The following is an 11,977-nucleotide window of genomic DNA, read 5'->3' as shown; positions in this document are numbered from 1 at the left end:
GAAATGAGAAACGTGCATTAGAGAGTGCTCTCTTGTCTCTGCAGAATCATCACTGTACTTGAGGTCTACTTGTACAGCTAAATATGGGGTGTTATTTTAGGGAGCCAAATTAATATTTTTTTTAGCACTTGAGAGATCCCACTTTCGCTTTCCTCTGTTTTCCTTGTCTAATCACACACTGTTTTGACCTTCTGTTAACACTGGCACTTGTCTGCTTACATTGTGAACTTATTCAACCTAAACATACATATTTTTGCTCAGTCAGTGAATTGAGTCATCTTAGCATGTGATCAAAGAAGTAGTGCCAAAAGCTGGGAAGAGGCAACTACACAAGTGAGAGCACAGAGACAGAGATATCAGCTGCAAGGTGACACCAATTTAGACACACACATAAACACACACAATCTCCATGAAAACTTACTATTGCTGAACTTCTTATTGTGGACAAAGTTATTACTGGAGCAAGGCACTGTGTTGTTGGCGATTTTACTATCATACATCTGGCAACATAGTTTTTGCATTTAAAAATCTTGTCTAGATTTGGATGGAATTTGTTTAGTTTTAGTCCCAACAAGTGTCAACAGCATGCAAGTAGATCCTTGCCAGTTTATTTTGGAATGCACTTCATGTAAGCCAGTACTGTGTTGGTAATTTTTTCCTAAAAAATGGGAAAAAACTTCTAGTCATTATAAAGAGCTTAGGTGGGGAAAAGCAGAGGGGAAGAGCTTTTATTGCTAATGGGACAAACTGTCAAAATAAATATTCAACACAGAGAAGCAGAGTTACACAAGACCACCAAAGCACCTATCAGCTCCCTTGGCTTATTAAATAAATGCACATAAAATACAACAGTTAATAGGGTATTCAATAAGTGTGTCTCCTGAAATATTGACAACAGAATTTTCAAAAATAAGATAATAGGATAAAACTCTTCTTTTACCTTCCCATTGGTAACTTCTTAAAGCTCAATCCTCTCTAAGGGCTTGAGGTCAAGGTCAATCCTTTATATCTTTTAAGTACTATATCTGTCAGAGTATAGCACAACTACTGTACTATTTTCAGGGCAAAGAGCAGAGAACAGACCTGTGCTGAGCAGTGAGAAGATAGTGAGCAGGTTGCAACATTAATAAAATTAAGGTAAGCTCTGCCCGTCCAGGATTGTGATAGCTGAGTCCATGCAGTTTCTGGGGAAGAATAATTACTTATTTACCAGCACTGATATGAAGCAGCATGTTCCTTAAGAGATGCATTCCAGGAAATCTTTGAAGTCTGAAAGTACAAGTAGATTTGGATTAGTTAGGGAAGTTTTACACTTCTATCCCATATCTTTCTGATATATATGCTCAGAAAGCCAAGATGATACAATATAGAAGCATTGCAGTATAGAATACCCCTCTGCAGCGCAGGGAACAGATATTTATTCCAAGATATTTATTCTAACTGAAAGCTAGTTGGCCAAGGGGTCAGCATTGTGGCTATCTCGGTGTAAAGCTTTGTTATTGTGCAGTTATTCTAACTGTGAAGCAGGGGGAGAGGGTGGAGTCTGAGCTGATGTCAGTCAAGGCTTATATTTTTGTATGGCACTGAGCTGCCCTCTGTAGACACACCAGCTTACTCAGAACTAGCTCCAGCTTTATGTGTAAAGCTGCCCTCTGTGATGGAGACATGTCCAAAGTTTCAGGCTTGGACAGAAGGGTCTGCTTTACTATCCAAGTAAGATTGAATTGCACTGCACTATTATCTGGGGAGACTATTGCTCACATAACAAGCCATTTATTGAACACACCATGGAAAGCACCATGTTGCAAGTTAATCTCTGCTTGCTGTCTGAAGCAGTACAACCCAAGCATTTAATAGAGTCCTAAAGAAGTCAGGGACTCACTAGATGTGAGAGAAGTCATGTTGCATGTGTATTTATTGGTAATAACAATTATTCAGTCAGCATTAACTTATTCATAATTGAAATAAAGCAGATAAGTGGATGGCCACAGCATTTAAAAGGAGTTCTAATAGTCCACTAACTCAGCACATTACTTGTTTTGGTAAAATACATGAACCATCAGTCCAGTGGAAATATGAGAAGTATAGACTGTGAAGGCCTGTGAGCCTACTGGGGAGAAGACAACAGCAACCCTGTGGAGAGATCACCTTAAGTTCTGGGCATTCCTCACAGCTCAGGGGAAGAAAGAAGCTTCCCCCATGGTGCTCTGCAGCACTATGTTAATTTGTCCGAGTTTTGTTCTCCCCATTGGACCACTGGCTTTCTGGACCCCTTTCAGTTTACATATTCATGTTCTAGTAAAGTCTCCACTCCCTATAATCCCATTGGCGTGTAACCCCACCCATCTACCCTGGCATTCCTTATTAGTCCCTTCTCTGTGTACTGCCCCTGAGCCCTCAGACCATTGGATCAAGATACATTGACATAAAGAATATTGCCTAAATTCACTGGCTACCTCAAAATCTGAGCTGAGAGCAGACCAGACCTGCTCCTGTCCCAGTCATTGCTTATGAAACTTAGAGGTCCTAAGGAGGGATGGCTGCATTCAGGATTTGTCTGTGGTCATAAGCAATGCAGAAGCATATCCCTATCATTTAACTTAATGCAGGACACGTGACAGGAATCCCTGTCACCAAATGCAAGTGAAACTGCATCCCCCTGCCATTACTATGCACTTTAGGAGAGCAAGCCTATTCTGGTAATGTTGTATCAGTTGAAAAACTGTGTCTAGAACGGGAAATAGTTTTTTCTTTTTCTATAAAAATACAATGCTTCAGCCAGGTTTCAGATGTGGATGAATCCTTTGAAGTCTGACCTTAAGTATGGAAGCAGAGGTGCTCTGTCACAGTACACACAATGGGGAAAAGCTAAACTATCTAACTGACCTAGTGACAGCAGAGCTGTGGGACCTCTAACAATTCCAAGAGATAAAACAAATTACAAAAAAGTCACCATTGTTCTCGGTTTGCTGATGATGTAAACATAAAAAAACCCATCTGTAAACACAGAGAAAGGATTTCCCGCGAGTTAGGTGGGGTATTCAAAGCTTGTATCTGAAACAAATTGAGCCAAAATTTGAAGAATTCTTAGGACCTTTGGACTCTTATACAAGGGGATATCCCTGTGTCTCTATGTGCACATGTGAGTAAAATACTAAGTGCTTCCTACCTCTTAATTGTTGCAGAGGTTATAAAAGTGTTTGCACAACAGCAGTTTCCTGTTACAAATATTTATGTATTTTCTTTTTGAAAGTATTAAACTCTGGAGCAGGTTTCACTGTCTGAATCACTGAATGTACTGTCAATTGTCTTACTAGACATCAGTAAATTATATTTCTGATAGAATTTAAGAACATATTCATGTTGATATTTTAGCTAACATACTGTGGTCTCAAGAGAGTACCCTGTAACAATTCATACAGCTTGCAATGAAACCCTCAGATCAACAGGAGCTGGTCTGTGCAGACTTGGCAATGATTAAATGCAATTCATGTGGAAGTTTAAAAATGCATTATTTTTCAAGCTAGCTAAACATATATTAAATTGAACTGAATTGTATACTTTTTTTAGGAGGCCTTTTAGTAAATGGGAATGATTTAATCCTCAAATACTTGATTTTATAAGATGACAGCATAGTAGGAAAGAACCTTATTTAGCAAAGATAGTTAATCAGTTCCCCCTTTCTCAAATCTCATGCCTTCTAGCTGCAGATGACCATCAAATTTCCAGCACCATGATTCATCAAATCTCATTGAGGGTGGAATGTTTCTGTTAGGATCCAAAGTTTCTATTAGGAGGGATGTCTGGACCACTGGATCTCTTCTGCTCAGGGCACCAAATCAAGAAGTTCTGATCCAAAACCAGACATCTGACATGGAGAAATGCTCATAAGACTTTGCCCCTTGTTGAAGGATGGAAAAAAAAGTCTCAAGTTCTTATGAAAAACTCCAATACCAGGTTTGTTCAGCATTTCTGTAATTATGATCTTGCGGAAAAATATTTTGCTAGAGAAAGATCTTTTGTTAAACAAAACTAAAAATCATACATTTCACATCCACATAGAGATGGAGAGAGACAGTCTTCAAACCCTAATGTAGATCTAATCAGTGTTGCAGCATTGTGAACTCACAATTAAAGAAAAGCCCTAATTTATAGCTCAAATAGAAGTCCTTGGCTGCTTTTGGATTTAACAAACTAAGTGAATTACTTAACTAGTTGAGTTGAACATCAATTCGACTTTTTTTTTTTTTTTTTTTCCTTTTTAAATAAAATAACATTTTGCTCTACTGGGGAAAAAACAAAAGCAGGAATTTTCCTTAACTCCTTAAAGGATACAAGTTAATGACATGACCTGACATATCTAATTTTTCAGGAGTCAGAATTTGCCTGAAACTTGTCTCAGTAGTTTCTTTGCTGACGAAACACCGCACCATCCCAGTTATATTAACTGATTAGTGAAACATATTTTTTAACTGAGGGAAACACTCCTTTTTCCCACCTGATATTTCATTAAGTCTGCAACAGCTGTCAGTTGAGCTGTTTTCACTTGTTTAACACCTGCTGAATCTGCATTCAACCTGAATGGCACAGTCCTGAAAGACAATGCTCATCTCGGTACTATCCCAAGTGAATTCTCTGTGGTCAAGGAAAAAAACAGGATTAGATAAGGCTCTAGATCCATTTGCAAGGACTGTAGGAACAAAACAGCTGCTCTGCCTTAGGAATTATCAGTTTCCTGGGCCAACCTCAAGCATCTCCAGAGTTCATGACAATGAAGGAGGAACAATACAATCTTAATTACTCTTCCCACTCGTGTCTGAATAGGTCTTTAAATAACTATGTGACAGCAAATAGCACAATTAACACATATATAGTGTTCACTACTGAGTGCTTCCATCTACTGAGACATGCTCTAGCAGAGAACAGTAGATTATATCTACATTCATCACAGGACCCTTGTCTGCCTCACAATCACTCACAGATCGCAAATATTTTATATTTATGCCCCATAGAACTCTGGTATATTCATGCCCTTTCCTCATCTTAAAATATATTAGAGAAAAACTGAAAAACACTGTAAAGTGTTTTTTGCTGATAGAGCTGTTCATTATGTTTTCACACATTGGGGCTAGGTGGATACACAGAATGACAGAAAAACTTAGAATCATAGAATCACAAAATATGCTGAGTTGGAAGGGAACCATCATGGTCATTGAGTCCAACTCCTGTCCAATGCTGAAGACAGAGACAAAGAATGCATTAAACACTTCTGTTTGTCCCCTTCTGTTTGTGAGATGACCATCCTTATCCTGCAATGGGTCTTATCCTGCAATCTGTCTTTTGCCATTAACATATTTGAAAAACACATCTTTTTATTGCCCCTCCACAGCGCTTCCCATCTTCATCTCTAACTGAGCCTCAGATGAATAATTTTTCTCCCTATGCTGATGTTATGAATGAAAGCTCCAATTTATTAATTAAGAAAATTTATTAAATGTATCAAATATCAATTTAGAGAATAACAACAAAAAAAAGCCACTATCAAAAAGGGTCAGTGCCGAGCCTGTGTATCGGTGCTGGGTGAGACATAGGTTTGACCGCTGCAGCAGAGGGTTTCCTATGCACTGACTGTCCTGTCTGGATGATTTTTATACAATTTTCTTGCCCGAGGCAGAGTCCCTCTTCTTCCTTTTTAGACTGCACATATTCATGTGGACTTCTTTCTCTGTGAACAATACATGTCTGGAGAGTGATGAGCACCCATGATCATTCCCGGAATTCATTCGGTGTTGAAATGTATCTCCCTGATGGCTCTGGCTGTCTCAAATTCGGATATTTATTGCGTATTTATCATCCTGGACCACCTTGATGGGTGATCCATAACCACACTGGCCAATTTCAATTGCTTGTGAATAGAGTCCTCCCTCCTTTGTCCAGGTGGTTTTGACATTGTGTTGCAATCCCCGTCGCTGGCTTGTGTGTTTTTAAGAACTTCTTATAAGAATATATCCTAACATTGTAAAATTATAGAATATGCGACAATTTTATTTGCACGAATTATCATATACACATATAACAGCTGGCAAATAACATAGGTTTGTTATTCTTCCCAAGTCACCTGACCTTGCTTCCACTGGACATAACCTTCCTTTTCCATCTTATTTTCAAGAGAAGATCCCTGTTCAGCCAAGCTGTCGTTCTGCCTTGTCTGCTGGATTTGTGACATTTAGGAATAAACCATCATATAGCATAAAACTATTCAGAGTTGCCACAGAATTTTTTTTTTTTTTTGAGGGCAAAGAAAAAGGACCAGAATTAATTTTTCAGATTACTATAATGAAATACTTCTATGGCATTTTTGCAGTCATACCATTCTGGCACTAAGACAGATTTTTTAGTTCAAACTAAGTAATGTTTATCACACAGCCAATCTTTGGAAAATAAAAAATTCTGTCTACCCTGGAACAGTATCTTTGTTCACATACTCCACAGTGAGTGTAAAGCTCACAGTAAAACAAGCTCAGATGGGATCAGGATAAAATGTATTAATGAAAATGATTGGGAGCATTCATACAAAAAGCTCTGTAAACAGATTTTAGAGGCTTTAAATAGGAACAGGAGCTAGCTGACCACTAGGAGCCAACTACTCTTGCTTAGAAGTAGTAACTTACTTGCTTGTCTCAGCAGCTAAGTGATTTACACATAAAGCATGGATTTATACACCTAGAGAAATATATCATCTCCAGAACAACAGTGCATTCTAATCAAGTTTACATGTATTCTAAATATTCCTTCCAGGAAATCAAGACTTGTATGCATGAGATAAATACTTATCTAGGGTGGGAAAATCTGTCTGTTGTGGCAGTGGATAACTTCTTGGTGTCTGTCAAAGCTTAAGTTCTCTTTGTGTTTCAGGAATTTGACATTACCAGTGTCAGGAAGATCAGACAGCCAACTATGTAGAATGTGTGTGAAAGGACTAGTCTAGAAGCCAATGACGTGTCATATTTTTAGTCCAACAACAACTTCAAAGACACAGGGTTCACTAGAAATATGCCACTGATGCTGAAATATTTATCCAGACTGGCAAGTTGCACAGGACCTAGAGTTGATGGAGTTGTAATGGAGCAGGGTCACAGCAAATAATTTTGACATCCTGGGCAGCTTGCCAGGTCTTGCCTAGGAGAACTTCTGCTTCCTACAAGCCTGTTTTGAGCAGGTGTAAGGAGAGTTCAAGGCAAGGCCAGCACAATTTTTCTATCTCCTCTCTATCTCTCCACTCAGAGCAAACAAATCCATGTTTGCTGGGGATGTGGGAGATACCTGTGAGAGTGGGACAGCTGATCACTGTTCAGGAGTCCACTGGTCCAAAGCCAGACTTTGCCTTTACAATTGCAGTGTCCACATGAGAATGACCTATTACAGGATGCTGCTCACCAGTGACCCACCTTGTCTATGTCATGCTTACCACAGCAGGACACTGTGATATCTCTGTGACCACTGTGATGTATTTTACTCATTTTTTGTTGTCTGACTTGGTTTGTACAAAGCTTGTTGTGCACACTCCCACTGCCCAGTGGGACAAATTCATTCAACCTTGAAGCTCCTCTGTCATTAGCAAAGTTTCCTTTCTATTGGTCTTTTTGCCTACTTGGTTCTATTGCCCTATTTCTCTTTCATAGTGAAATCTGGCAGTCAGGAGCAAATTATGATGAACACGGGCAGTTGTTGCCAACATATACAAAGTGGAGAGTAACTTGTGAATCAGGATGATCTGCAAAGCCTGGGTTCAGACTCAGTCAAAACCAAATCATTTTACAGAGCTGGCATTCTCTAAATCAAAGAAGTCTATTGATAGTCAAAATGTTTGAGGTATTTTTTAATCTCTATACCCCAAAGTTCACAATCAGAGAAAAATCTTCCTCTGTGGTATACCAGTGTTTGGTTTGCAGATAGAAAATTCACCTACAGTAATGAGATATATAGGAAAGACCAAGATGTAATACAGAGCCACATTCACAAGACTGAAAGACCAAGATTCCAGAAGTGCTGGATGTGTTTTGCAGAAGGTCAGGAGAGCAAGTAATAAAGAACCTTGCAAAGTGAGTAGGAGAAAAGCAAGCCTGGTAAGTCAGAACAGAGAACTCAGTAAAATGAGACAAAATAAAAAACTGAGGAATATATTGTACTCACATACTGATACTAATTTCAGCTTTTCATCAGTATACATTTTTTCATAGAAGACATGTCTTAGGAATGCTACATATCTTCTTGGCTCAGTGTATTGTTTATTACAGTTTAATCAGATTTCACAAGTGGTATCACATTTAATGTTATTTTTCTGCACATTGATGCGTAGTTTGTAATACGGATCTTGTAACAAAGTTGATGTTTCCAGGTTATTTCAGAGTCTTTGAATATGTTATGATGATGAATAAAAGGGGGATCAGTGATCCAAAACAGTAAGATGAAAATGCCAAGTCTTTTATTGATCAGATAGCAATACCAAAAACCTAAATTATCGCATAAAAATCTTGTTGTAGGCCTTCATAGCACTATAGGATTCAAGTGACTACTTTGGTATGTATGTGAAGAAGTTGTTGGCCTTTGCATCATCATTCATTACCCCTTCTTGCTCCCCACCCTTTTTTTTCCATGGCATTAGGGTTATAAGGAAAAAAGGAGAAAAAGTTACCTTCCTCACATGCATAGCTACTCCCCAGGTGTGATATGAAGCTTCACAGTAAAAGCTGGTAGCCCTGCCAAGCCAGAGAAATTAATGACCACTGATATGCTGGAGGCTCATGTGAATATTGTAAAGATATATATTGACAGTGTATTAGTGGAAAGCTGAAAATTACGTGTGCTCTTTGATCCTCTCAAAGATATCACTCACTCTTCTCTGTAAGTCTGTCTTTAAAACTGTCACTTGAACAACACTCTTTTCAGAGATTCAGAGCGAAGTCGGCAGAAAGGAAGAGATGAAGCATCATGATTTGGGACAGAGTGGGACACAGTTTCTTCTAGTGTGTGCTTAGAGAAATGGGGAATTGCCAACAGGTTGTGTGCAATACAGCTGAACAGAAACCAGGATGCAGGCAAGATAGTAGGCAAGGCAATTAATCCATGAAACAAAAAAAGGCTGGAAAAATGTGTAGTGCCGTTAACTTATTTAAACCTCCCTACCCTCCTATACTGAAGTTGAATATCACTGTATTAATTTCTATATACTATATTTGACCCTATGCATTCATTTTGTCCTCTGCTTGTGCTTCAGGTTGATTCTTCAGTGTTTTTCAGAGTCTTCTAGTTCCCTGTATTTCTTGAGATGCATATTTCTTGAGATTTCTTTCTGAGATGCAGTGTGTTTGACATTCTCGTGTTTGTGTTACTGAGACTGCAAATGCCCAGTTACCAAGAGATCATCAAACTTTCCATAAAAACACCAGATCACTGTAATACTTATCCAATATCTACTTCTGAGATATTTGGCAAAACCAGATTTAATTCCATATATTCCTTCATCTGTATAATGGTGACTGCTTATGCAACTGCAGATCAGTTAAAATAATGCAGGTTCTCTCCAAGCTTCTCAGAATATGACTCCATCCAGTGTCATATACGGCAGATGAAGCACCAAGAGGTTTGGTTTGTGAACTCATTATGAATTCAGCACAACCATATAAAAGTCTTCAGATCAGTGTTTAAACAGCACAAAACCACTTTCTATAACACGTTACCAGGACAGAAAAGGCAACATGGATGGACAGAAAGCCTAGAGGCAGCACAACAAAATAGAGGAACATGGCAGGTTTTGACAGTCTTGCAACGTGACATGTTTTGCAATGCAGAATCATCCATACTGATTTTGGAACAAGAAAACCTGCAATATTATTTGAGTAAAATTCCAATAATAAAAGCACAATTTAATGTAATGTGATTTACAATAAAGCATTTTAATCTGAATGTAAGACACTGTAAAATTTATCAACTCAGTGCAACCCACAACAATTTTTAAATGTAGCCATAATCCAATGACCAAGCACACTTTGAGATTTATTTGTCCCTAACCCTTTGTAGCCCTGTAAAAACTTTATTAGTTTTATACTATCACATATTTCTAAGCAAATTAACAGACTCAAAACAAAAATATTAAGAAAAGATTTCATGCTCAGATACAGCAAAGAGGTGACACACTTGTAAGAGACACAATTACAGGTCAGTTGTGTGTTAAGTACGTGCATAGGAACATATTTGGGTTTTACTGCTGTATGTTCATATAGTGCACTATGATGGTGTTCAATCATCAGCCAATAAGCGCCTACTGCCATCTACTGGAAAAATTACTAAAATACAGAAATTACATTATACTGCCAGCAAGGGATCTGGGATCTGGATCCTTTCTGGAAATAAATTCTCAACAAGTTTTTGCATGTGAAAACTGCAATAAGAATACTATCAGGGACTGTTAGCTTAGATCCAGATACATTAGAGGTATGAAAGTATAAATGAAAGAATTTTAGCTTAGTTCAATTTCAGAACTGTTGTTAAAGTTTGCTTCTAAAATACCGATTGTAACTGCTTTCATGCCCATACTCTGCATTACGCAGCTGTGCTGACTGCTACTCTGTTGCCTATCATCCCTGTATTTCCACTTGACTTATGATACTCATGTTATAAATGAAACTTTGTCTAGCCAAATTAAAATGAAAAATAAAATATTTATTTAAAAATCAAATTCTATTTAGCCAGCCACAATGAAAGAACAGAACCGAGCCCGGGGTCAGCCCTGGGTGTGCAACAAAGAGGTCAGCCTCAGCAGAGGCTTTCCTCTATGCCCACACACCTACATCCTGGCATAAGCAGTTTTTATAGGGAAAATTCCGCCTGGGGCTAAGATTTCGGCAGTCAGTCTTTCCTTCCATTCAGAGTCCATAGGTTAATAAGATTTTCTTTTTTGGTGATGTAAGAAGAACAATTCAGTGGCCGGAGTTGTTGAATCTCTTGATGAAGTTTACGGGAATGCTGCATTCACGTGTATCTGATGATTTCCATGATATCCGTCTCAGGTCGTTCACGCGATGATCAGCACCTGAGCATCCCCATATCTCTCCAGACATGGCCCATCTCCTGGCTGAGCCACACCCTCTTGTAAATCAGTTTCCAGTATACACCCGGTCTCGCCTGCGAGGGGGGGAGGGGGGGCTTCTGATACAACCGAGCATAATCTAACAAGTATCCAATATTACATATTTCATACAAGGAATGGCGCAAATTATGTTTACTACACATAACACTCAGAATCTAAATTTATACACTGAAATGCTGCAGGATCTCAAGTATCTCATGTTACAGTATTCGCAAGGAAATCAAGTTCTTAATTTACTAGTTCCATGACACTCATAAATTGGTTTCTTTCTGGCTATAAGTGGAAATTTTCCAGTTGTCAGACTTACAAATAAGGATCTCATTTTTAATTTTTTTAAATTATTATTATTTTTCAAGATACACTTTCTATTGTCTGATCTGGTTTTTAATCAGGACTTTGGTTTTGCTTGAGAAAAAAACAAAACAAAACAAAACAAAACAAAACAAAACAAGGAGGTGTCCTGATATGGCACTACCTGATAACTAACTGGAACCTAAGTGCAGCATCTGCTGAGTAACCACCGCTGCTTGCTACAGCATTTAAGGGTATTTAGATATTTCCTCACAAAGGTCCAATCTGCCAGATCTTTATTCATTATCCCAATAAACACCAGAAACACCATAAGGTTAAGTGCAGTGGTATGGAATTATTTCATTTGCAAAACAAAAGACACTGAGCTCAGCCCACCATTCAGAGTTCAGATTACAGATTTAATGCTGCTCAGCTTTAGTTAAGGCAGTGCTGACAGGCAAAGTGTATTAACACTCCTGGTAATGATGTCAACACTGAACTAAACATGGTGTCCTGTTGGCTTGGATGGCAGCATAT

At 38.4% G+C, this 11,977-nt stretch overlaps 1 protein-coding gene across 5 annotated transcripts in view; it reads right to left on the bottom strand.

Moving 5' to 3' along the window:
* Nucleotides 1–421: 421 nt before the first annotated feature.
* TPPP (tubulin polymerization promoting protein) overlaps nucleotides 422–11,977 on the bottom strand; it is a 97,218-nt gene continuing 85,662 nt past the window's right edge. For 4 of the 5 annotated variants that reach the window (XM_072924214.1, XM_072924218.1, XM_072924220.1 and 1 more), the window contains 2 exons: nucleotides 1,211–1,269; nucleotides 422–658 (listed from right to left, as the gene is read on the bottom strand). In XM_072924214.1, the coding sequence (XP_072780315.1) occupies nucleotides 522–658; nucleotides 1,211–1,269 (196 nt within the window). In that variant the 3' untranslated portion in view covers nucleotides 422–521. Of the gene's footprint in view, nucleotides 659–1,210; nucleotides 1,270–9,914; nucleotides 11,185–11,977 lie in introns of those variants that run through there. The other variant, XM_072924215.1, reaches the window with a different exon arrangement.

The sequence above is a fragment of the Taeniopygia guttata genome, chromosome 2 (assembly GCF_048771995.1).
Source record: "Taeniopygia guttata chromosome 2, bTaeGut7.mat, whole genome shotgun sequence".
In the NCBI taxonomy this organism is placed as follows: domain Eukaryota; kingdom Metazoa; phylum Chordata; class Aves; order Passeriformes; family Estrildidae; genus Taeniopygia; species Taeniopygia guttata.
This window is presented reverse-complemented; position numbering and strand designations above follow the sequence as displayed.